Source organism: Sesamum indicum, linkage group LG9 (genome assembly GCF_026168435.1).
Source record: "Sesamum indicum cultivar Baizhima isolate 11 linkage group LG9, ASM2616843v1, whole genome shotgun sequence".
NCBI classification, from domain to species: domain Eukaryota; kingdom Viridiplantae; phylum Streptophyta; class Magnoliopsida; order Lamiales; family Pedaliaceae; genus Sesamum; species Sesamum indicum.
The window spans coordinates 4,462,391-4,488,655 of NC_142665.1; the positions used below are offsets into that span (position 1 = coordinate 4,462,391).

At 36.7% G+C, this 26,265-nt stretch overlaps 3 protein-coding genes across 5 annotated transcripts; 1 reads left to right on the plus strand and 2 right to left on the minus strand.

Annotated features, from left to right (window-relative positions):
- The first annotated feature begins 373 nt into the window (after nt 1–373).
- Nucleotides 374–3,507, plus strand: LOC105170594 (tubulin alpha-5 chain). The gene is made up of 5 exons (XM_011091420.3): nt 374–732; nt 1,179–1,393; nt 1,634–1,833; nt 1,997–2,505; nt 2,984–3,507. The coding sequence occupies exons 1-5, from the start codon at nt 620–622 to the stop codon at nt 3,294–3,296; spliced, it is 1,350 nt and encodes a 449-aa protein (XP_011089722.1). The 5' UTR covers nt 374–619; the 3' UTR covers nt 3,297–3,507.
- Nucleotides 3,508–4,324: 817 nt separating this feature from the next.
- Nucleotides 4,325–12,827, minus strand: LOC105170595 (uncharacterized). Of its 3 annotated transcripts, none has more exons than XM_011091424.3 (8): nt 12,671–12,827; nt 11,747–11,873; nt 10,480–10,585; nt 7,405–7,587; nt 6,839–7,297; nt 5,787–5,855; nt 5,625–5,705; nt 4,325–4,588 (listed from the first exon to the last, which is right to left on the minus strand). In XM_011091424.3, the coding sequence occupies exons 2-7, from the start codon at nt 11,798–11,800 to the stop codon at nt 5,638–5,640; spliced, it is 939 nt and encodes a 312-aa protein (XP_011089726.1). In that variant the 5' UTR covers nt 11,801–11,873; nt 12,671–12,827; the 3' UTR covers nt 4,325–4,588; nt 5,625–5,637. The 3 variants fall into 3 exon arrangements, with proteins under 3 accessions (XP_011089726.1, XP_011089723.1, XP_011089724.1); XM_011091421.3 differs by having other exon boundaries at nt 6,830–7,297; XM_011091422.3 differs by having other exon boundaries at nt 6,830–7,297; nt 12,544–12,683.
- Nucleotides 12,828–13,695: 868 nt separating this feature from the next.
- On the minus strand, nt 13,696–24,440 carry LOC105170596 (uncharacterized). Its single transcript, XM_011091425.3, has 20 exons — nt 23,076–24,440; nt 22,211–22,414; nt 20,257–20,361; nt 20,091–20,156; nt 19,846–20,010; nt 19,516–19,590; nt 19,270–19,424; nt 18,249–18,384; nt 18,094–18,163; nt 17,887–18,014; nt 17,725–17,781; nt 16,888–17,073; nt 16,673–16,765; nt 16,397–16,482; nt 16,251–16,317; nt 16,102–16,168; nt 15,881–16,017; nt 14,726–14,817; nt 14,572–14,638; nt 13,696–14,318 (listed from the first exon to the last, which is right to left on the minus strand). The coding sequence occupies exons 1-20, from the start codon at nt 24,303–24,305 to the stop codon at nt 14,154–14,156; spliced, it is 3,351 nt and encodes a 1,116-aa protein (XP_011089727.1). The 5' UTR covers nt 24,306–24,440; the 3' UTR covers nt 13,696–14,153.
- Between the last annotated feature and the right edge of the window lie 1,825 nt (nt 24,441–26,265).

Consider the following 26,265-nt stretch of genomic DNA (forward strand, 5'->3'; position numbering starts at 1 on the left):
TTAGATTTGACATAATTATATCCTTTTATTGTTTGAAAAATCAATAAGGGTGGAGTAATAATTTTTATATTATGGTCTAAGGACTGTTTTTTTTTAAATTTAAATAATATAAATAATATTTTAAATAATAAAAAATATTTATAATTATGTTAAATGTGGGGAGAGGGGGGTCGTTTACCCAATTATATATATCTTAAAAAAGTCGGGGGGCAGTTAGGACATTTAATAATTGGCCGACGGAAGCTGCAAAGGGCAACCACAAGATGACGAAGTTGGGGGTGGGGTAGTGGGGGGTAGGCTGGATGAGGCTGGCAACAAATGGCGGGCCTTCGGATTCCAACCCATTTATCAAATCCCACTTTCTCTATTCGCACACGCCCACTCTCTCTCTCTCCCCTACCATTTTTTCCTTTGGTTTTCCATTGGCAGTCAACACCGTAGATATATATTATAGAAGGAGGAGAGAGAAGAAAGGGGGAGGGCCAAACAAATATCTCATTATTTTCTGTTGTTGTCATCACAAGAAAGAAGGGTTTGCCTGGACCAAGAAAGCAAAAGGGTCTGGGCGTTTTGGCATTGGAAGAGCAATTGTTGAGAGGTCACTCGGGAAAAGATAAACATGAGGGAAATTATAAGCATACACATAGGTCAAGCTGGGATTCAGGTCGGAAATTCATGCTGGGAGCTTTATTGTCTTGAGCATGGCATTCAGCCTGATGGGATGATGCCTAGGTATTTTGTTTGTGTTTCTTTTTTCTTCTTTCTTATATGTGTTTATCTGTGGAAGGAAGCAAGTTGTTTTCAATTATTGGTGTCCGGTGTTTCGTTTCGTTTCGTTTATTTATTTATTTTTTTTGTTTCTGTTTTTGCTTGTATGGGAATTTTGAATTTTCGGGGATTCCGAATTAGGGTCCTTGAGAAATTTGGAGTTCTTTGGATGTGTGATGGATATAGTGTTTTGATTGCTTTCATGTTAAGTTCTTGGGGAGCTGATCTACCCTTTTTATAGGCAATTGGGTGATTGTGTTTTGAGTTTGAGAAGATGATGGGGGTTGGATTGCGTTTGTGATTTTGTTCTAAAGATAGGAAATCAAATGCCCGGATGGAACTTAAAACCATATTTTGAGATATCGTTGAATTGTGAATTCTGATGCATTGTTTTGTATATGGGCTTGCAGTGACACCTCTGTGGGTGTGGCACATGATGCTTTCAACACCTTCTTTAGTGAGACCGGATCGGGCAAGCATGTACCCAGAGCTATATTTGTTGATCTTGAACCTACTGTTATTGATGAAGTCAGAACAGGGGGTTATCGCCAGCTTTTCCACCCCGAACAGCTCATCTCTGGAAAGGAAGACGCTGCCAACAACTTCGCTAGAGGCCATTATACAGGTAAACCCACGTCGGATTTGTAGGAAAGAGATTGGTTCTTGTGTTAAGTACTATGAGTTTGGAGAACATTGATGTTTGTATTTGATATTCTGACTTTGGTAATCTTGACTACAAGATATAAAAACATTTACAGCAGAAAATTTTCTTGTCCTGTTAGAACCTTTTGTGGGATTACTTGTCATATCTTCAAATATTGCAAATGAGTTCCAATGTAATTCGCGCATGCTGATTTCTTTGCAGTGGGAAAGGAGATTGTTGATCTATGCCTGGACAGAGTGAGGAAGTTGGCTGATAACTGTACAGGTTTGCAAGGTTTTTTGGTCTTCAATGCTGTAGGTGGAGGTACTGGTTCTGGATTGGGTTCGTTGCTCCTGGAACGATTGTCTGTTGACTATGGGAAAAAGTCAAAGCTTGGTTTCACTATCTATCCTTCTCCTCAGGTGCTTAATCTTGACATTTCATTTATTTGTTCAATCAAGTCCAACTTATAGTGTCTTGTAAAACTTGAGTTATACACATGGTCTAAGAAGCGTCAATTATTTCCAGCCTTGAGTTTTGCATGTGTTGAATGTAACAAGAAGAGGGGTCTGTTTCCGGTTGCAGGTATCCACTGCAGTTGTTGAGCCTTACAACAGTGTTCTTTCAACTCATTCCCTTCTTGAACACACGGATGTTGCAGTGCTCTTGGACAATGAAGCCATTTATGATATTTGCAGGAGGTCTTTAGATATTGAGAGGCCTACGTATACCAATTTGAACCGGTTGATCTCTCAAATTATTTCTTCACTAACTACTTCTCTAAGGTTTGATGGAGCCATTAATGTAGATATCACAGAGTTCCAGACCAACCTTGTACCATATCCTCGTATACATTTCATGCTCTCGTCATACGCCCCTGTGATCTCAGCTGCGAAAGCATACCATGAGCAGCTATCTGTCCCTGAAATCACAAATGCAGTATTTGAGCCCTCAAGTATGATGGCTAAATGTGATCCAAGGCATGGGAAATACATGGCTTGTTGCTTGATGTACCGTGGAGATGTTGTTCCCAAGGATGTAAATGCTGCTGTTGCTACCATCAAAACAAAGAGGACAGTTCAGTTTGTCGACTGGTAAGGATGTGCTTTACATTTGCTAGCATGATTATCTATTCTCACCTAAAATATAATTTACAAGATTTATAAATTCACAATGCCCACTTCGTCGTGTGTTAGACTTCAGTTTCTCATGATGCTTAGAGTAAGAGCAATTTTTCTTGCGTGGGATGTGAAAATCAACTAAGCTTTTTCAGTTGTGTGGTCCAGTGCCAATGACTAATTAAGATTAGTCTAAATCATAACCCAAGAAATTTGAGTCTGTCAAAATTTACTATATAGCTTCCCTACTGGCAGCATTGCCTCTTCATGTGCCAACAACTAAGCACCATGTGCAATTCCTAGTGGGAAATGGTAGCAATATATTATCATAATATCCTGGATACTGGGAATTTTCCTGCTTTGAGTACTGTTGATGTAGAAAATATTCTGTTGATTTTCCTTGGTGATAACTAGATGATCCTGAAAATATCCCCGTCTTTCTGTTCTTGAACAGGTGCCCAACTGGCTTCAAGTGTGGAATTAACTACCAACCTCCAACAGTGGTACCCGGTGGCGATCTTGCCAAAGTACAGCGAGCCGTGTGCATGATCAGCAACAACACTGCTGTCGCCGAAGTCTTTTCACGCATCGACCACAAATTCGATCTGATGTACGCCAAGAGGGCTTTCGTTCACTGGTATGTCGGTGAAGGAATGGAGGAAGGCGAGTTTAGTGAAGCTCGTGAAGATCTGGCTGCTCTTGAGAAAGACTACGAAGAAGTCGGTGCTGAAGGTGTTGACGATGAAGAGGAAGGTGAAGACTATTAATTGTGAATGGCTTCTTATAGTTCCATCAGATTTGCAAAGATTGGCCACTGTTGTTATCCATTTGTGTATTACTTTTACTAAGTTTTCATGTATTGCTGGTCTTTTGAGGTTTGCTGAGGAATTGGTAAAAATTTGTGATGTTGTGTTGCCCTCTAATGTTCTGAATTTCTTATTATGATGAGATCAAAGGATGTATGCTCATATTAGTCAAGCTAGTGTTGCTCTCCTTATTCGTGTTTTCTTGTTTGTCCATCATCATGTGATTATCATTATAAAATGGAAGAAATCATAACTATAAATGACAACCCTTCTTCTTTTCTAACTAGAGCAAACATCTGATCGCACATGTGCCCACTACGTTTCAATTATGAAATATTGGTGTTCTTAACTATTGGAGCCAAAAATGATAAATCATGGAAAAAGCAAATCCCAGAATAGTAAATGTGTAAATTTGAAATGTTCTAAGGACGTGTGATTCAAATAAGCCCCTTTGTGGTAAAATCATTGTACTTGTCATGGGCAAAATAACACTATAAATACTCTTTTAATTCTAATTAACTTTAAAATAATTGATCTTAGAAAAAATTATTACAGCATCTAAATTTACAATTTTTAAGTTGATTATCTAAATGCTAATTGCAGCTCAGTTTCAAAACTAACCTCATTTTTAATGTTTAAGCATTTTTATTTAATAGCGTCACAAGAAATTAGATGAAAAATAATTGTAATAAAATTAAAAATTATAATTTTATCAAAATGATAAATAAAATTTAATTTAAAAGTAATTATTCAAAGTTGGGCCAAACGGTACAAAAAAATTGAATTTATACTAAATATGTAAGTTTGGCATGCTGAAAACAATGCCACTTGGTGGTGATGTTGAAAAAGTGGATATAGACAAATATCCTCCTTGCATCCCAATGCTGCAAGAGAACCTTCCCAAATTACCTTGAAAATGCGAAACGCAGCCAGCAAAAGGGCTGCATGTCTGATGTAGGTACGATGAAAAGTGAACAAGAAGCAGCCTCTGAACCACAAAACATCACTTCTAAGGCAAAGGAAATGTACACAAACATTGCCCTATTTGTACAGCTGCAGACTAGCAACATTACATAATCCCCATAATTACATGTCAACCTAACAAAAGCACAACCAAACATCCAAAAGCAAAACAAGACATTAATCTAACTCGACTCCCAACATCAAACTACTGCCAGTTGAGATGCCTGAAGCAATTTTGTCTGTATGAAGCCAAATGTACAAGAACCTCCATCCCCAATGCATGGTTCATCCTGCAGCATGACAATCGGATAGAAGTAAATAGGAAATCGTAAATGGTGAGACGTTCGAACAACATCCGGTCAATAACCAGTTTACGTTTGTTTTCAATTCTCCAAACATCTTAATTGCTTACAGATCCATTTGCCAGAAATCAACATCAAGGAGAGGATATTTTCTAAACTCGGCAACATAATATCCTAGCGAAAGCATAGAACTATTGCGCGGAAAATGAGGGCTCTAAGAGAAGGTTTTCTTTTCACCTTCGCTCGCTGCAGCACATGATAATATTTCTAGAGACAAAATTGTGATACTATTAAGATTCCCACTAAGCAAGTCGGCTAACGACTATCCTATATTTTCTGTCTTTTTGGCAAGCAACCACAAACTAGTTTGATTCTTGGATGGGCTGTTTTTAGTGGAGACTGTTGTCACGAGCCCTCATCCATCCATAAAAAATGGTTACTAAGGAGGAACACCACTATGCTGTATAAAGAGGTCGAGGAACTCTAGCCTTACATTCCCTTTGACCCAATCCATGCACTCCCTCAAGTGTGTGGGCCCTTCTTGGGAGACCCTTCTCTTTTGCTCAGACATGGATCCGTCCTCTGGGCATCGATAGGGTCGTGCCCTGATACGACTTCGTCACAAGTGCACATCCATCCCTAAAAAGCCGGCTACTAAGGAGGGATATCAAACCAGTAGGCTCGTGAACCCTTTCCTAACTGATGTGGTATGGGAGCCTCCCACAGTTCATCCAATATCATTTGGATTAAAGCGGAGGAGTCAAGGAAACCGACCATCCCCTTGGAAGGGTAACAAGTGGACCGGGTGTGACTACAGAATGACCCCACAAAACGACGTGGCCAACACCACCGTCCACTACCACGAAATTCATATTTCTAGTAAATAACTAGGCAAGACGTAACGGTGGCATAACATGGAAACCATTAATAGACAAGAAGTTATGTTATTTATATGAATCGGGTAGGAAAACTGAAAGATGTGCAGTTTCTTATATATCATGTCTATAAGTTGAGAAAAACCAACCAGAATCATTCTATTAGTCTCCGCCGAAGCATTGATATCTCAGACTTTCAGATTCAGGGTCCTCCAACCTCTCGACATTTCCTGGATGTCAGAATACATACATTATTTACATATATCAAGATGGAAGGATCCCAAACTCTTGAGATTGGTGCTATCACCCACCATGGGGATCCATGAAGTTGTTGGCGTCTGTTGCTAGAAATGGAGGCCTACAGTAACTCTCAAGGAGATCTGCAAAGGCACAAAAAGTTCAGCGTTAAAAAATAAAGTAGCTTTCCAGTTAAATCTACGACATAGAGGACTGATATAGCCAATCATGTTAGTCAAACTATTATTTCATAAAAAACAATTCGATGTAGTACAATTGGCTCGAGCAAGATTCAAAAGAACCAAATGAGTCCATATATGAATGATTCGGTTAGATGTACAAAGTTTTGGGTAAATCTTTGGGAAAATTATTTTCAAAATGAAAAAAAAAAAAAAATGAAAATGGGGTTCTTTTGAACAAAAAAGTACGCACACAGCGGTTCTATAATTTTTTTTTGAAAAAAATAAATATTTGCAGGTTGTCGGCCCAACCCCCTAAAACCAATAGCGGGTTCTGCCTACTTTTCTAATGTTTTCAGAAGAACCCTATTTTCATTTTCATTTTTTTTTGCATTTTTAAGATAATTTTCCCTAAATCTCTCTCTCTTTTGCCCCTTTCGGACTGTGAAACTCTTTCAGGAGTCAAGAGACGAGGTGTAATATTACGTACGGATCATAATCCAATGATTTTAATCTAGTTCATATGGTTGGTTCATGTTCCAGATCCTCGAATAAATACCGAATGAAGTTGAACAATCTCTATCAAGGTGAAATACCTACTTTCTATGCGATGCTACCAATAGAATCAATTATAAAAAGTCACTGTCATATTTTGGAAATAAAGAAAGAAACAAATTCCACAATTGAACAATCTCTATCAATGTGCAAAATTTTCAAATCCTGAACTGATTGATATTTTTACTCAAACTAAGACTTTGAAGTTTCTATAGATTTAATTCATTAAAATCCCATCAAGCAAAACGGAAACTAGCCAAAACTAGAGTCATAAATCCAACATATTGTTAGCTGAAAAAGGTCAGAATAAATTTGTTTTCCTTCTTTGTAATTTGTGTGTGCATGTGTGTGTGGGGTGGGGTGTGTGTGGGGGGAGATCAGACCAGAATTACTTGTAAAATCAGCTGTCAAGTCCGAGAGACCAAAACTCTGAGGAATTTGTGGCAGAAAACCAAAGGAAGAAGTGTCACCATCCAAGATTGTGTCGTTTAGATGCTGCGCATTAGAATCTACACTACTGAAAGACGAGACAGATGCATCACCCATCAACGGACGTGATTCCAGATAATTGCTAGGCGGACTGAAATCAAAAGGCGAACTACCAGCATAACCACCCTCTGTCTTAACAATCTTCCCATTCATAGTTTGAGCCAACCCCACGTTTGAGTTTTGGGACAAGAACAAGTTTGGAGAAACATCAATCTTTCTACTATGAACAGACCCGTCGACGGTTCCTTGTAGATACGATGGGACTGCCGGTCTGCAATTTTGAAACACGTTTGCTTGCTGAATGTCCTCTGTTTTCAGAGTTCTGACATTTTGTGCAGCAGAGGATGTGGAGATATGCTGTGCTGTAAGATTGACGTACTAAGTAAGCATCTTCAAACAGGACAAGGTGTAGCAATTGTTTAAAACAGTTAAAACACATTGAAGTGGTTACATAGAAAAGCTTTATTACATGGTGAAATATGCGATCCATTTGACGTGAACATAGGAGGAATCCCACTGAATCCGATTCGATGCATCAGCTCCACCTGTTGTGAAAGCAACCTGTTGAATTCCATTATTTGGTCCTTCACCAATAACTTCATATAATATGCCTTGAAAAATTCTTGATTTTCTTCTTCAAGCCTCTGCCAAACTGGAAAAGAAAGCAACAAATAGTACAAAGAGGAGAGACTTGCATATAACATAAACCCATAAAACTGCAACATTGGTGTAACTCACGTCACATGTGAAAGGCTGAGAAGTCCAAATAAGTGAGACAGGCATTCCATGGAGATGCTAGCAATAATGAAATCTAACGTGAAAAGAGAGGAGGCAAGAAGAAAATGTATGCTTTAATATGAAATATTGCATAGATCCACCTGTTATAAACTTCTGTCCTTATTAAGACACATGCTTATTAGGAGTGGATAATGGGCAGCTCAAGCAGAGGTTGGGCAGTAAAAGAATGGTTATTCAAGATGGGTTGAGAAAACTTCATGTATGTAACAGGTTCAAACAAAGATGGGTTAAGTTTGGGTTTGGTCATAACCACACAGCATAAGGTGATGTCAAATCAATCTATGACTGAGTCCAAAAACAGCCACACAAATGTTAATATGAAAAACCAAAGCATTTTGAGAAACACTATTTCAATTCAACATACTCAATACAACTCATTAGAGAGGCAAAAATGCTTCTGGTTCCAACTTATTGTTACTTTCCATCCAAGAACCGCAAGAACACATTTGCTAGTATTTATATATGAATGGAATAGTCAATGCATCATTCCATTTGTAAGTCAAATAAGGTACCAAAGGAAATTACAATGCAAATGGAACAGGAAATAATGGAAATAGCACTTCCTGCTGTTCTCAAATCCCAAGGATAAATAACTTCCCTTCAATTTCAAGCATGACTTCAGTAGATCCTGTGAGTGTAAAAGGACCTAACTGTGTAGAAGTAATCAAGATTTTAGATAATACTCATAGATGAATGGCCAAACGTATGAATTAATCTTACTGATGTACATCAGAGTCTTCATAGCTTCACCTAGAATAGTGATAAATGCCAAAAGCACCATGAAAGGCAACCCTATCTTTTAGAATTGTTGAAGTCAAAGTTTATCAGACGCTTCATGAGCATATTCAGAAACCACATCTATATCTATATAAGTGAATTGCACAAAAAAGATACTTCATTGGCTACCCACTAATAAAGGTCAGTGCATGTATTCCCAACTTCACTCTAGTTTCTTTTCCAACAATGAATAGTGGTCTCATCAAATCAGCACCATCTTTCTGTCACAAGATAACTTCCTACTATATGCATCCTCTAACAGATTGTAGAAAGCATTATCAACACCTTTTATAAAGGATGGCAATCTTGTAGTTCCATGAAAATGCAGCAAACTTATGGTCCTATCTTCAATTTCATAGTTTTTCCGCTAATGGAAAATTTAAGTCAACGGAGATCTAGAAACCAAATGTTTTCCATATGAAAATACCTCAAAAACTCATATGATTTAATCACTTTGGCTAACTGTATCAAGAACTCCAATTTGTCAAACTGAAGTAAGTGTGTGAAAAGCTTTAGGAATGCTATAGACTCTAGGAATATTTCTTTTCACAAACTAGAGATCATTTCTTCTATTTTAGACACTAATGGAGCTCGTGCAATCATACCATCACACAATGTCCTTTTTACCACTGAAAAGGAGGCCACCATCTTTGAGAAAGAGTACATCATACCCATTCATTAGCCACAAATTGCTTCCTAGATGATTCTGTAAACTGTAGACTACCATGTGATTATTTGCAGCCATACCTGGAGCAAGTTCTTTCTCATTGAGCTAAATCAAATGAAAACATAGGCTTTGATAAGTTTTGTATGACTTTTTAATAACTGTCAGACATCTATAGGGACTATCTCAGCTTGCTCAGTTGAAATGTTAACAACAAATGAAACCAGTGATCTGCAGTAGAAGGTTATTGATGAGGGTAACTAGTGAATTAATAATATATGATGATAAAAAATCTGAATTCTAACTAAGGAAGAATGGAGAGAAGCTCAGGAATTGGGAATACACCAGCTAATGCATGGATAATTATTAGAAGGATTTCGGGACTAGGATTTAGCAGCATTATTCGCAGAACCTGAGACACTCAGAAAACTTGCTTGCATGTTCTCTGATGAAATTCTGCGGCCCTAGTATCTTCATCTGAGGAGTCGGAACGGGGAATTATAATATGTGCTTGAAGAATCCAAACTTGTAAAAATTAGATTTGAGCATACCAAAACTATTCTATGAAAAGCAAGAATCATTAGCTACAATAACGACGAGAAAAATTAATTAGTTTGTATCTATCAGTGGAACACGTGGAATCATAGCTTGAACATAAGCCACTGCAAGTGAAATGGCCTAGACATTAAATGTTCAGGGAACCATTATTCTCTCTCTACTCTAATACTGGTGTTTATATCTGTTGTAAATAATATAAAACCAACCAGTGGTTTCACATCAGTCAAACCAGAAGTATGTGGTTTGGAGATAAAAAGATCTAAATTCAATAAAAATTCTCTCTCTTAGACATTTGGAATACATATTTAATACAACAGAGAACATCAAAATATCTCCTCTGAGCAAATATGAGTGCTCCACAGCAGCGGCCCAGAAGTCCATATCATGTGCTATCCTGTTCCAACCCTTTTAATCTTGAGATCTTGAGAGTCCGATATGAACACATCAATGAAAATAAATGCATCTCCAAACCTCCTCACCATATTCAATACAGTGGGACCACTAGACCAGAATGCACACAATGACGCAACTAGGAAAATAGGCATCAAGACAAAGACGTTGATACAAACAGATGTGGATTCATTAAATACATCTAGACTCCCTATTGTTTCTCTCTCAAAACAGTCATGGGTAGAAAATAACAGTAACTGCCAGAAAGATGGATAACTATGTAGAATTATTTAACACATGTGTACCAGGTTATATCATTAATAAACATTTACAAGTAGCAGGCAGATAAAAAAATACCTATTTCAGTAAAATGCGGCTCAATGTTGTCCTGAATGATGAGAGCATTTATGACTTCCTTTTTGTTCATGTAATGCTGGAGACACCGCTGTATACGATTTTGTACCTAAGATAGGAATAGATAGAACCAAAATAATAAGAAACTAGCACTTACCACCAAATTGGATCTCATTATCTCCCTACCAAACAGTTTTTCCCTTGTAACCTACACGAAATTGTCTTCCACTTGACATTATCTAAACATCCCTGTGACTTAAATTTTAAAGTAAATTTTTCATAACCATTGCCCCAGCTTCTTTCTATTTATGTGATGAGTACACTCGTCAAAGTTTACAATTGAAAATCATTATTTGGCCTTGTGGTATAGCGATACGCACTTCAGCTGTATTTCAAGCCTGCAAGCAGTTTGTGAAGGGAAGCAGGTGTGATAGGTGGGTTTAACTGACACTCCAATAGCACAAAACCATCCCATAACCATATCCTAACAAAATGGCAACACGTCATCGTGAAGGGAACTCGTACCTCACATGCCATATGCATTTTACAGCAATTGTGTAACAAAGTTAAATATATTCATTTTCTTTTGTTCGTCTCATTAATGACTTAATTCCTCCTTTGGATTTGAGGTAAAACGTGCCTGCCTTCTTCAAAAAGACAACCAAGCATTTACTACAGCAGAGATATCCCCAAGAATCATAATATTTGCTTACCTTTTTGCTATCTCCTGCATCTTTCAAACAATCTCCTCTTTAAGAAAGGGTGCCAAAAGTCTTTCTTAGACTAAAAGCTAAAGATCATGTTAAATGTCATTCTTGAATCATCTTAAATAAAAAGCAAAGTCACGTGCCTTTTCTCCAAATGAGTTTCTACTAGAAAAGAACGTGCCACAAAAGGCTCCACATGTAAAGCATCACATATTTCCTACTGTTTATTTCTATCAAGTAATCAGAAGAGTCCAGTTAAAGTCAAAATTCAACTGAAACTAAAAGTTCTTCATTGATTTTGATTTCTGCAATAGAACTAACAAATTTTTCTTTGCCAGCTGGAGGGTAAACAGGTAGCAATTATATATTCAGAAAGAAAAATAGATGAGTAAATGATAATTACGAACATAAACCTCCTCGAACTCATCACTGGGAAGTAAGTCCAGAAGGAAAAAATCCAAGTTTAAAACTGTGTTACATAGACTGCACTGCTACTGATAAACAGACATAAAATCCATTTGCAATCCAAAATATTTAAGAAAATCTCACGCTCAAGAGCTTACCAGTTGTATATCTTGACTTGTGAGTTTCCTGGCCTCCCCCCCTGAAATATTCATGATTGTGACCTTGAATGCAATCAGATTAATGTGTAAAACAGTTCTTTTTCCGCCACAACTAGAAGGAAGACACCTGTTCTCCAAAAATGTTGGCACCGTACCAGCCAGAAGAAGAAACAAAGACCATATTTGGGAAAAGAGGAAGAGTACATGAAACAGAGGAATGAAAAAGCAATAAGTTGATGCAACTTAAAAGGAATTGCAAAGCAATAATTATCAAATACTGCCAACCAATAACCATGGCTCAAGATACGGCACAAGAAACTACTTCCATTAAGTTTGCTATCTCTCATACCCATAACCACAAAATAGAAAACTTGATCATTTCAACCACTAGTTCCTCCCCACTCAAGAAATAAAACAAAAGCACCAAGAACCACCTTTCCTTTTTTTCTCTTATTTTTTTAGTTTTGCGTTTGTCGGCTGCAGATTTGGACAAAAAAAAAATGTGTCACTACAACAGCAAGATTGGAACTTTCCTATAAATAAATGGGAACAGCTCAACATTGTCAGTAAACTAACTACACCAACTCAATTCAAGAATGAATACCATTCCCTTTAACCCAATTTAATATTCTTTCAGCAAACAAAGAAAAAGGTTCACGGCAGCAGAAGAACATCAATGAAACAAAGAATTTTCACACTTTCAATTTCTCATCTAAAATTAAAACATAAGAACAAGATTATACAACACATACAAAAAATTAACACACACACACAAAAGAAAGCACAAAAACCCGAACCCTTTTCAATGGAAGTGGTGACCCATCTGTAATCGCAGAATAACACAAAATCATGGAAATAAATGAAGTGGGCATCAGAGTTTTTCGCTTTTTTATCTGAATTTATGGAAGCAATTAATAAGTATACCTCTGTAGTAAATGAAATGAAAAAGGCAGAAGTGAAAACGAGAAAAGGAGAAAGAAATAATGTAGTGAATGTGTGTAGTAATGTAAACAGTGGTGAGAAGTGAGAGTGTGTAGTAAGAGAGAATTTGATTCAAATGTTTCGACTTTTTATTGTAGAAAGGGAAAGGTAAGGGGAAATGACGTGGCTTCACACCCATTACATTTACATCCTCTCTCTGCTTTCCACTTTCCTATTATTATTCCCCTCTTTTTTTCTCCTAAAAATAAATATTAAAAAATCTCTGCAATTTATTTTACTTCACAAGAGGTTTACTATTATAAAATTTATGTTTATTTCTTTTCATTTTTTTTTAATTTTAAATTTCATATTTATGTGTGGTTTTAGTATAATAAAATTACACCTTTAATATATAATGTTGAAATTGGTTTTGCTATATTATTTTAATATCTGGAAAATTTTAGAACAGAGAGGAGATTATTTTTGACAAAAGGTTGAAATTGATTCATGTGATATAACTAAAATTAGTGTCTTATGACATTAAATAAATAAAGCATCAATTATATGATATACAATAAGAACGTATAGTCTAAAATAAGATTATAAAGAATTACAAAATGACTCAATACAATTGATTATGACATTATCTTTTCTATTATTATTGTTTAATTTGTATTTATAACACACTTTGAAACACCTATTAGTATTTTCATAATATATTGAAATATTTCTCTTTTTTAATTTTCTTAATAGCTAAATTAACAGATATAATTTCTAAGTTGTAAATAAACATGATAAAAGTTTTGTTAAAATAAAGTAATAGTCATCAAATATTTCACGTGCATATATTAGATACTTTACTTAGCAAGTATGAATATTTATACAAAATTGAAGTACAAGTATTATACTACAAAGCATAAACACCACTTTTTACCTAATAAAGTAGAGATAACAGCAAATGAAATACACAACTATTTGTTGAGAACCAGAATTCAGACTTCCATCAATACTGCACAGATGCTCAAATCTAACAAAATAAATAACGATTTATAGCCAAAACCATGTTCTTTAACAATCTGTATTGTTGTAAAGAACAGCATGATGGAAACAAAACTGCGACAGGTATTGCCTCTCTGACAAACCCCCAAATATCACAATTCACCAAGAAAAAAACCTCACAAATCACGACGAGCCCCTTCCGCCGGGTGGTAGACCGAATTTTCCTTTTGGTTCCAAGAAGCAATTAACAACTGATTTATACACATTATACAGCACAGTCTACATTTACTCTCAAAATGCATTCACACTCAGACACCAAACGACCATCCAACATGTTGATGATGCATAAACCATGTGCAAAATGAATGCTGTGACATCTCTCATCTGAAAGAATTGAGGAACAAATATATGATGACATGAGGCACAACGCGAGCGCACACAAGCAGTGACTTGAGATGAACAAGTTGTCCTTTATCAGCCACGAGCACTATGATGACAAAATTGATTGCAGTGCTAGCTGCTGCTGAGGCTGCAAGGATGACCATGTGGACGCAAGAGTCGCTGGAGGCAGCGTCTGTTGAAGTTGCCTCAACAAATTAATCATTCGACTGGCAGTTTGCTCTGTTGCCAGATCCTTGCCTGCACACAGAACCTGCAACAGAATAATATCTCAATACTGATGAAGACACGTGTATTCTCAATTTAAAGATATATTAGCAATAGATATAGACTCTAGCTCGTATTTCTTCTTTCCGAAATTGAATGTTCAGAGAAGCTTCACATTTGAAAAATATGCAAACAACTTAGGAAATTTACAAGTTCACGATATTTCGTATATACACTTGTATACTGGACTAATGTATTGGTGCCCATCTCTTGGTACCCAAATGGCTTTCCAAACTAACCTCAGCAAATACAGAGACAACTTTAGGAAGATACTGATTGTTGGGCCCCAAAAGATCCCTATCAGACCTGAAAGGGAAAGAACATCGTTGATATGTGACAGAAATCAAGATATGAAATGGAAAATTGTAAGCTAGACTAGCGACCAGTCCGCACCTTTCAACCATTGAGCAGAGCTGGTCATGAACAACTTTTGCTTCAATAAGATCACTCTTTATTGGCAAGTAACTCAACCAGGCAGGAACAACCTATAAGCAACATCTGGAATTAAGACTTTGACGAATTGTATGGAAACATGAAAATACCAGCATGAAGTTGTTAAAGTTCCCACTGTTAGGATAATACCAAGAATGAAAAAGATGCTCAGGTATCTTCAACATTTTTTCTTTTATGTGGGGCAACACACAGGTACAGTAGGACAAAAACAAAGCAAAATCAGAGAGAAAATGTGCTGCACCAAATTAAGTTGCCAGACAAAGAAGAAAACAAGCAAAATCATCTATACTGGACAAATAAAGCAACTATGTCCTGGAATTAAAGCATAAAGCAAGAAAGAGTATAGGAGCGGACGGCCAGAGACCACGCACAATACACGAAAATTAACTCAGTTTAAAAGGTGCAATATAAGTACATTCTGAAACCATCTATGTTAGCTTTTAAGAGATTTCTGGATTATGAAATACCAGATGAGAGGATGAGAAGGTCATGCTACCACCAGGCATAGTTGTGTCAGAAACAAATATTTTGATTCACAACAAACTGAATACTGCATCTTGATTTCTGTAGTAAGCAGACCAAACATCAATCTTCGATCTATTTTAGCACACGATGGTTTCAAAACAAATCCAGTCAACATGAGCAAGAGAAAGATCCTATCAGCTATTGTTATCAACACACCCTATAAGCACTATTTGTGCAGAAACCTACTGAGCACAAGGACCTGCACTTTGATTGTTAACTACATATCAAAGATAGAACTGAGACAATGTCTACTTGGGATCTAGCATGATTTGAGGATCTGAGAATCACTTCATATAGAGGAGAGACAAACATTACAAGAAGCACATCATATCATACTCTTAAACCTACTTACCCCAATAAAGAACTTAAGCCTTCAGGTTTGTGGGAGAAGATATTCAAGTATATTAGAAACTTCAAGTTATCAAGATAAGAAGTAGCTCATATCTTTTATTCAAGTGAGCTAATGTTAGCTCACATATAGCAGGTCACGGAATAATCATATTCATCATGCTACCTCCAATAACCAACCTTTGAAATACTTATAGTAGTTATTCTCTGTGAAACAAATACCTGAGCTGAATCAATGCTGTCGCGATGAAATTGGCATATCTTTCCCAGAGCAGAAACAGCATTATCATATGCCATCACATTATCTGGCTGCAACGCATTTGGATGTCTTATAACAACATTGAGCCTTGAGAGAGCCTCTGGACAAATTAAATAGCAAGTTTAGTGTAAAATACTTAGCTGGAAATGTCTATTCTACAACCCGATGTGCAAGAAAATCTTACCTCCAACAAGTGGTTTAAATACAGCACCACCAAATTCTGCACATACACCAAGCCCATACACTGCCGCCTGAGAATAGCAATGAGGCAATTCAGAAAAGCTCACATAGCATTATTGTGAATATAGATTATGATGCAAAATGTTTGCACACCTGGCGGACATCTGGATTTTCGTCGTTGCATGCTTCCAAGAGGAAAGGAAGGTGCGTATCATAATACCTGATTTGCATAAAAGAACTGCATTAGAAGGTTCATTATTTGAACCAAAACCAGAATTTGCAATGGTATGTGGACGTACTTCAAAGCAGCTTCACGGCATTGCTCAGCCACATCATCAAAGATGCAAATAGCGATCCTTCTCTCCTCAGCTGTCTTGTCTTTTCCCTGCAAGAAAAAACAACCTTAGTCATGACGAGGTGAATGATAGCAGATACAGATCAACTTACAATTTTGTTAAAATTCTTTTACAGAATTCCTTCTGCACTTTCCTCTTCAACACAAGAAAGAAAGAAAAAAAGGAAGGGACGAAAAGAAAGGTAACAAATGTCATGGCAACTGAGTAAGTAATACATACCCACATTGGCATCAGGTATGATGACAGTTCATCAAAGAAAGGCAAGAAAGAGGCCTTAAATGTTTTGATCAAGGTTCCCAAGATTTCACCAACCTGAACCACCAAGACCAAGTTACAAATTCTCAGTCTTGAATTTTGACATCATTTAACAACTTGCAAAGAATTCCAAATATAGGCAATCATATCTGAGGATCAAAGAGTAATAAAACACTGACTTGGTCAAACACTTCTTCCTCTTGCTCGTTCTCCTCTTTAAGCAATTCTCCCTCCTCAGCATCAAAATCTTCAGCCTTGGCCCTCTCAGCTCTCTCTCTTTTTCTACTTGAGCTGGCCGTAATGACCTGTTTTATCTCCTCCACTATGCTTCTAACCTGATTCTCATCTAGAAGTGGTCCAGAAATCTGGAGCAGAGATTATAAGTTCACATAAAAAAAAACTCAGTAACGATAAGACAGTACCAATGGCATTTAGATTGAAACTTCTAGAATATGAAATAAATGAGGCAATTAAAATTATCTAATTAGTTTCTAGTTGTCACCCAATTCATAATCAAATTACTTGGAGGGCAATCTACTGTTTCTAGACAATACATAGTTAAGTAAATTTATAAGCAAGAAAGCTCCTAGAAGGGCGGGAAACACAGAAATAGCGCAAAACAAATAACTGCAGTTAGGAGCTCAAAGATAAGCTCCAAAATATACAGCAAAACCTCCTAAAGGTGCAAAACCCTTAATGGCATTTCGGGGAGATGCCAAAATCGTAATCTGTATATTACTTTTATACTGGTAAAAGAAACAAAACAGCATTTTCAAACAAGAATATAAAATCAAGTTAGTACACTTTTGCATTTGTGACTTGTGGCAGCACAAAGGATGAGGGGCCCAAATATTGAACAATTACAAAGATAAAAACAATTGGTTTAACATTTTATGCAAGTCGGAATGAGGAGGTCAACGAAAAATTCTTCATGTATACTGCATGCTCACAATTTCAATGGTATATTATTAATGCAGTTCAAGGTATATTTTAATTTTACAGAAAAACTGACCCACCTGCAGACATTCATTCAGTGCATCCAACATATTTGCACATATCTCTGTATCGGGCTCCTGCAAGACATGAGAACTTATATATCACTACCCACATATTAAGCATCCCCATCATAATTAGTTCGTTTCTCAAACAGAAGTTATTTAATTTACTGTAGCAACCACCTTATGTAAAGCTTCCACTAAAGCAGGAATAATGTAGTCCGACAACTGCTTGACATATGTCTCATTACGGCCCTGAGCAAGCCCTTTCTCAACAGCCAATTTTGCAGACCGCAGTAGCTCCGGCATTGCTAGAAAAAACAGAGAACATTGCTGAACATGTATAACACTGCAGACTAGGAAAACAGTCGAAAATAAAACCTATATTACCTGAAACAGCAGCTTTCCTGACTTCTTCATGGAAATAAAATTTCAAGAGAGGAACCAATGTGGGGGCAACCTACACCAATTACAACGAGTCATGAGAACTTCAAATAGTTATCAACCATCAGGGCACAAGGCATAAGCAATGTATCTTTGCCAACCTGATCGATCCATGGGTAGAAACCTTCCTTCAACTCATCAGCATAGCAGCACAGCATATTGCAGGCAGTGGCCTTTTCTTCAAGGACGCTAGTCTTAATCCCTATCCTTTTATCACCAAGGGTGATGGTCTCCATGCTGCAATATAGTAGAAAATGAATCACGATTTAGTGAAAGAGATGATAATAAACAGGCATTCTTTTGCTTCAGCGTCCCATACTATTAGATAATCCTTGCGGACAAGACAGCAGGAAACAACCCCCCCCCCCTTCGCCATAGCATCAACCACTAAAAGGAAATATGTAATATAGGGCTGAATTCTCCAAGCTATAATCAAGCTAAGTTAACTCCTAACTGGAAGAGACAATACGCCAGAATACAGAAAAGAAAATAATATACTTTCTTCGACAAAAAACTTTTTAAGCGTAAATGAAGATACTAGACAAAATTATCGACACAACTTCTTAGCTCAATGGCTTTTACGGTATATCCTATTCAATTTTTATTTTTATGTGTTTCGGGAAATACAACAATTCTTCGTCAATATACTGCATATCAAATGTATGCTGGTGAAACTAACCAATCACATACAACAGCAAACCACGAACTCTGAGGAAAATGGAACCAGAAAAATTGCCTTCTTACAGTACAATAATCAAACCCTTTCCACCAGTTGAAGAACTCTAACATGTCTTAATCATTATTCCAACCAAGATCCCGCTGAAACATTATTGGAAGTGCAAGCTTAACATAACCAACCATATATCCTTATTAATAACAGTGTGACAGAATGAAACTAATTACTCTGTGCAAGATCAAGGAGACACAAAACGAGTTGCTAGTATAAGTTCATTAACTCACAACATATGTTCTACAAAGACCATCAACAGGGTGATGCGATTTCATCAGACAAGACAAATAACAGATTCAATATATATTTTGGTTGTCTTTACTACCTCACAAGCAACAAAACTGAAAATAAACTTTAAGACAAAAACATGGAAATATAAGGATAAAGGAGACCTTTCATCGTCCGAGTCATCAATTTCATTATCCGAATCAGCAGATGTGATGGTCACATCAGGCTTTAGCTGAGCAGACTGAAGCAAAGGAGGCATGACTACACTCATGTAAGGTAGGAAGTCCTGTCCCAAGCACTTGCAAAGTCTGGCCCATGCCTACAATAGAACAAAAGATATTGGTTAGGTCTTGGAAATGCAATCATACAAGGAGATTCGAGCTCCTCAACCTCCAGGGACTAGGAAATACTTGTAACATGTAACTAGTAGTGGGATCATCGGTCTCCATTGGTGATCCTTGCAACGACATAAGTACTTCCATGACCTGAAGTTGAAAAAACAAAAGAAAGATAGTGAATATATATATATATCATAATGCAGGGTCATTAACCTAAATCGGCTGCCTAACGAAAGATTAATTTCAATAAGATCATGGGTGCAACTGGGTTAGGACTCAGGCTGATAACACTATGTACTATGAGTTTAGAGAAAGTGTAACTAAGTCCAATCCTACAAAAGACAGTAAGAAGAAACATCAGGAGCAAAACGACAGATTCACATGCCAGAAGTCATATTTTACCTGCTTAGCATCTTCCTTGAATTTATCCTTTCCAACTGCCATCCCAACCAAGCTGATGCACTCCATTGCTTTAGCACGAAGCATGCGGTTAGACTTGTCTGTTGCGTTCACCAAGATAGCTTTCAAGTAAGGCATGACTGCATCATAGTATTTCTGGAAGTGTTCCTGTCACAACATCCGCTGATTCAGCACATATGCAAAGCAACAATATTATAACTGAAAAAACCTTTATGACTTTTGTGTACCTGAGATGAATCAGCAACTGAAGCTAAAGCAGTTAAGGCACCCTCCTGCACCATTTGTTTGGAATTCTGCAATTTATACAACACAAACAGCTTAAAAAATATTTCATCTGCTCTAAGATAGTCAATGCCCATCTTGTAGCATATGTATGCTCTCAACTATTTGCACCTGCAGCAGTAGAAGCAGCTTATGCACTATCCCATCTAAGTAAGGTGTCAAAATTTCCGGAGTGCAGTTTTCACTGAAGTTGAGCACAGCTGAGGCTGCATGGGCCTACAATAATGCAAATAACAAAGTATGAATAAAAGAACTATAACTATGAAAACTGGCACATATGGAACATTAGAACCTTAAGTTTGATTAAGACAAGAACACAATCATAGAGAAATAAAAACCTTAACAATGTCAGCAAGAAATGAAGAATCGATACAGCAATAAGTTAAGGCAGCTATAAGTCACAGTGCACTTTTAGAAAATAAAACTAAATAAACAATTACCAATTTTCCCAGCCCTATCACTGTTTTTGTTTTGCTCTATCAATATTTGACCTAAAGCAATACCGTCAATTGATCTGCATTGGTTTCCGCCAACCAAAGCAAACAACGGTATCTGAATGGCAATCAAGTCAAGTCAAAAACACCAAAAAGATCAGGCAAAACCTCCTGACGTGCAATGTTGTCTGGAATATTTTCTATAAATAACTATCAGCCTCCAATCAAAACCCATTTCTTGAGTTGGTGTAGACTGGTCAGCCGCTCTCTTTTCCGTTTAAATTCAAATTGATGGTCAGGTAAGCTCTTTCTGTGGGACTCTCCTTTCCCATCCAGAAAGAGAAATGTGCATCATCAATGCTCCAATTTAAGTATAATACTGGTCGAAAAGTTAACTAAGTTACAAACTTTATGCACCTTCACCCAAACATGCAAGAAGTAAATCAGAACCATGAACTCCACCTTGTGATTAAGGAGTTAGGAATTCTTGTAAGAGAATTAGTAATATTTATAAAATCAATTATAGCAAAATCCACATGATCTGGATAGAAGAAAAACGGTGGACCAGATCTGATGACCAAACAGAAGAAAATGCAAAAGCATCACATAAGTCAACTGTGAAGCATAACATACATATTTGATGACTAAGGACAGTAAGCTTTTTCCAAAAGAAACAATGGGAGGCCAAACATTAACATACAGTAGGCCTCTAGACACTTCACCTTATAATCCCATCAATGCTATGAAATTATAGCCACAAGATGGTTGCTCACAATCTCCAGATGAGAGTTACTACACGTGAGAATAAGGTTCCAAGAGTGAAGAAACAAGAAAATAGCTGTTCTATCAAAGAAATTCATGTCATTAAGAATCTCTCATATCCTTCCACACTTTAGATGCAAATTAACCAAGCTTGTTTTCAATCAGCTCATATTCTTCTTCAGAAGAATAGTTTATTTTTGTCAACTTCAATTTTTCTTCCGACATGAAGTTAATAAAAAAATGCTTTAATTTATCAATGTTCCTGAACTTTAGAGGAAAAATTAGAAAACAACATATATGGCACACTGCAGACAAACAATAAATCAAAATTTTCTACTGGCCAGTATGCAGGCAGATATGTGATGAATCAAATTAATATGTTGGCTGCACGAACCAAGCCTAGTGACTAGTTCTTGAAGATCAAGTTTAGAATATGGTTGTAATAAGATTTAGATACCAACTTTTAATGAGAATCCTCTGACAAACCACAGTACATTCCTTGCATTCCTTCAATTACTAATGACTAAATACACTGAAGCGGACTATACGAGCAGAAATAAGCCAAAGGCCTCTCTATCCAGCATAATGACCGACAACAACTATATGGGAAAGAAAGTAAAAGTAATCCTCAAACTGACTCGTTCAACACTCAGAGAAGAAAGCAGAATCCTTCTTTTCCTTTATAACCGAATCAGATCATTAAAAGACAGAAACAAAAACCCGACTGAAGAATGGTTGACATATTTTGCATTAGCTCTGTACCAAAATTCAACAAGCTCATATGTAAGGATGTGGAAGACCATTATGCTAGTTACAGAAGTATATAACAGAAGGGCAGAAAAGTTGATAACCCAATGGAACTCACAAACCTGAACACGAGGATTTTGGAAATCATCCATTGCTGCCGCTAGTGCCGGCAGCACACGTTGATGGAACTGAACTTGCAAATCTGGGCCCAAATCAGTTGACAGCTGACCAATTGCATTAATAGCTGCCCATCTTACACGAGGATGAGGATGTTGAAAGGAATTCAAGACCATGTTCACCACTTGCTCTAAATTCTTAATCATCACCTATAGTAGTAATTACGTTAGAAAATATGTCAAATAACAAAGGACAATAGACCAGCAAACCCAATGTCTTTGTTAAACCATGAAATCAACCAAATATCAACAACTTTTCCTAAACAAGTTCGCTAATTCAGCAATTTATCCTCAGTAAAGCTATTCAAGAAATAACATTGAGCCACGATGCAAATAAAAGTACTAAACAAGTCAGCAAACATGCCGCATAAAAGGATACTAGAATAAAATATCGCCATACAGTTATCAGGTATAATTCGTGATAACAGGAAACAATTTAAGTAAAAAGAAAGATATTAGGAATAAAATTAAGCCAATATCAAAATAAATCTGCACCATATTTCCATTTTTGGACAAGTGATAGTGTCTTGTACATGTTTAAATAATTAGGCAAACTAAGCAAACAACATTTGGATTCTCCAAAAGCAACTACACATAAACTTAACGAATTGCCTAATGATAATAATCATCTACATTGAACTCTTAAGATAACAGCACTGTTTTAAAAAGTCTGATTACTTTAGCATGTGAAAAAGAACTAAGACACATGAGACAGTATTTGCATGAGACATGGAAATAAGTAGGCAATAAGTTATCAATATTCGTGCAAAATTATATTCATCAGTCAATGACAAACCTAAAATAATTATACCTTCGAACAACCCTCCGCAATTTGCGCAAGGGCAATGAGCGCCGCATGATGCTTCTGCCACTCAGGAGCAGACAGATAAGCTTGAAACTGCTCAGATGCCACGGGAACAATAGTGTTCCCACCAAGGGAGATTGCCAGCCTATCCAAACACTCCTGGCCAACACTATAATTACTTGTCTCGCCCGCATCTTCATCCTTGGTCTCTGCACTGTGCCACGCTGGATCATCCTCAACATCCAAAAGCATCTTCATTAAAATAGCAAAGAGCCTGCTAATAAATTGTGGCAGCTTGCGCATCATCCCAGGTGCTCTCTCCCGTGCTTCAGCCAGAGTAATCACAAATTCAATAGCCAAATGCCGTGTGCCTTCCTCCAAACTGTCGGCCTCGGCTATCTGCAACATGGACCCCACAACATCAACAATCTGCCTGCGCAAAAACCTGGGCTCGGTCCCAGCCAACTCTATCAACAACTCCAAAGCCTCCTGGGCAGTCGCCTCCTGCCCCGAGTTCAGCGCCTCGGTCAACGTCCTCATCATGGCCGGCAACAAATCCTGGAACCTATCCCGATCATTCGAACTCGACAAGCATTGGATAAAATTAATAACCGCGCTCAAAGCGGCAATCTTCACATCCGGATTGGGAGAACTATTCAGCACATTCAAGAACACGGTATGCAAATCGGTAATATACGGAATCAAAGTCTCTCCAATGAATTGAGCCAATTGAGAGAACATCAAGAAAGCCGATTCCTGCAATTTCGGGGAACTGGAAGTTACACATTGGAACATGAAGGGCAAAATCTCCGGCCACTGATTATCGGGGAGGAGCGAGGAGGCGAGCTCCGAAACGGTATCGCAGAGCTTCTTAATAATGGATTTGGATTCCTCGTTCTGGATAGCAGATAGTAGGATGTTTTTGACGGCGGATCGAGTAGACTCGGTGAGTTGCGGCCAGATGAAGGAATCATCCCGAGTCAGCTGCTTCCGCAGGAGGATAGTAGCCATGGCGCGCGCCTCGAGGTGGACGGAAGAGGAGAGTAGGTGGGCGAGTTTCAGCGCGAGCGAGTTGGGATCGTTCTGCTTGAGCAAATTGAAGATCGCTTCCGCCTGGGAGCGCTGCTCGTTGGCGGAGGACATCAAATGGGAGATCAGGGTCTCGAAGGGCGCCGGGTCCTGCCCCAGAATCGCCGCCAGTTGGGCTTGCTGAAGCTGAGTTGACTCGGCATCCATTGCACTGAGTCACCGCGATTCTGGACTAGGGTTTTTGATTTTGTGTTCTGGGGTGGCGCTCACCTTTATGATATCCCCTCTCTCTCTCTCTCTCTCTCTCACACACACACACAGAAACACACGCACTGGAGGTGTGTATAATCTATGCTTATATATAGCGATACATAGGTATAGTATATTTGTGTATGTATTTATTGTAAATGAGTAAGGGAATGTACAAGTACTTGAAGCGCGTCGTACAATATCTGGAAGCGGCAAAAGAGGAGGGAAAAAATATATTGGGAGAGGGGCTTATGATGATAATGGTGGGGCTAATTAGGGCATTTCCGATTAGCTGTGATTTGGGTGGCAACTAAATTATAATACTTTCTATTTATTTTTTTATTTTTATTCAAAAACCATTTTCTATTATTAATTATTAAATCGCTACGAAAAAAGTGTGAAAGAAAAATCAGTCAAACTTATATATTTTTTCTTTATTTAATAAACTAATTATTTATTTTAGTTTTTTGCAACTATACTTTAAACCTAACACAATAACCTAATTTCTCATTTTATTGATTTATTATAGTATTTAATGTGAGTGTGAGTGCTTCAACAATATCACCATATGTACTGTATGATTTTTCTTTTATGAAACAAAGTATAGTTTTATTTCTTTTTATAGAAGCGATAATTACATTATTATTATATCAATATTTTTATAAACTGAACAAACGAGCAATACATTAATCGATTTGATTAAAATAAAATGTGACAAATAAATTACAATAAACCCACATAGAGTAAAAAAACTACCAGTAGGTATCGTCAGCTTCGAATAAACGATCTGAAATTTATTAACATGACATTAGTTATTAAATAAAAGATTCCAACTTAAAAAATATGACTAAATATGTCATAACTAGTTATGGCTTATGCAGTAAGTATTTTATTTTTAATGTTCTTTTTTACATCAAAATAAGTAGAACACACGATGTGTTTAAAACGTGCAAAAATGATTTATCGCCGTAAGTAAAATCGTTAGACTTGCGCTAATTTAGTTTCTATGACAATTGAAAATATTCGTTGAATTTTTTTTTTTTTTTTGGTATTTTTATCCCCTAAACACACACACACACACATATATATATATATATATATTCGTTTGTTATGTGTATTTGTACCCGGAAAAACAAAAAAAAAATGTTATATTTGAAAAATCAAGACAATTGCACCAAAAAATAATATAGCATATTTTCCCTTTAGGTTTAATTATAAGCTTATTTTAATTTATTATTTATGATTTGTTACTTAATTTAAAATTTTGCCAAAATGAGTCACAAATTAAAACTAGTAAATTTAGAATAAATTAAAAAATATTCATAAAGTCCCAATAAATTTGTATAACAGTCATCAAAACTACATCAATGCCACATTAGCATCAATCTAATAATTTTATTAACGGCGTTAAATCAATTGGAGGTTTTTTAGTATATTTCGAACATTAAAAAAGTGTTTGCGACGTTAGGTATACTTTAAGGATGGTAAATCGAAACTAACCCTAATTACTATCTAATTTTTTACTGTAAATAATGATTCTCATCCCATTTTCAAAAAATGAATTACACTAAATTGTTATGCTGCAAAAATAATGTCCAATGATAATAATATCTGAGGATAATTATATTTTCTTCCTTTGAGGTTTAATATAGTTATATTTAGATTTTATATAGTTTGGAAAATTACATTTTGTATCATTGATGTTTGTTTCAATCTAACAAATAAGTCCCTTTATTAGTCAAAATCACTGAATTTGTTGATATTAACAAAATAAAAAATAAATAAAAATTAATATCTACTCTCAATTAACTTATTACTGACTTATTGCAGGTCAATTAGTTTTTTTCAACTAAACTACCGTTATAATTGAGAAGACATATCTCCTTACATGCATTAATGCGTGAAGACGTATGAGGTT

What these genes read in the sequence shown, in the direction of transcription:
- LOC105170596 (XM_011091425.3), bottom strand. Translation starts at nt 24,305, where the DNA reads ATGGATGCCGAGTCAACTCAGCTTCAGCAAGCCCAACTGGCGGCGATT. An exon ending in CAGGAAAGCTGCTGTTTCAG is followed by an intron (nt 18,015 to 18,093) that starts GTAATATAGGTT and finishes TGTTTTTTCTAG; the next exon opens with CAATGCCGGAGCTACTGCGG. An exon ending in TGCCGTGAAGCTGCTTTGAA is followed by an intron (nt 16,318 to 16,396) that starts GTACGTCCACAT and finishes TATGCAAATCAG; the next exon opens with GTATTATGATACGCACCTTC.
- LOC105170594 (XM_011091420.3), top strand. Translation starts at nt 620, where the DNA reads ATGAGGGAAATTATAAGCATACACATAGGTCAAGCTGGGATTCAGGTC. An exon ending in CGCTAGAGGCCATTATACAG is followed by an intron (nt 1,394 to 1,633) that starts GTAAACCCACGT and finishes ATTTCTTTGCAG; the next exon opens with TGGGAAAGGAGATTGTTGAT. An exon ending in ACAGTTCAGTTTGTCGACTG is followed by an intron (nt 2,506 to 2,983) that starts GTAAGGATGTGC and finishes GTTCTTGAACAG; the next exon opens with GTGCCCAACTGGCTTCAAGT.
- LOC105170595 (XM_011091421.3), bottom strand. Translation starts at nt 11,800, where the DNA reads ATGAATATTTCAGGGGGGGAGGCCAGGAAACTCACAAGTCAAGATATA. An exon ending in CAAGTCAAGATATACAACTG is followed by an intron (nt 10,586 to 11,746) that starts GTAAGCTCTTGA and finishes TTCCTATCTTAG; the next exon opens with GTACAAAATCGTATACAGCG. An exon ending in TGGATCGCATATTTCACCAT is followed by an intron (nt 7,298 to 7,404) that starts GTAATAAAGCTT and finishes TCAATCTTACAG; the next exon opens with CACAGCATATCTCCACATCC.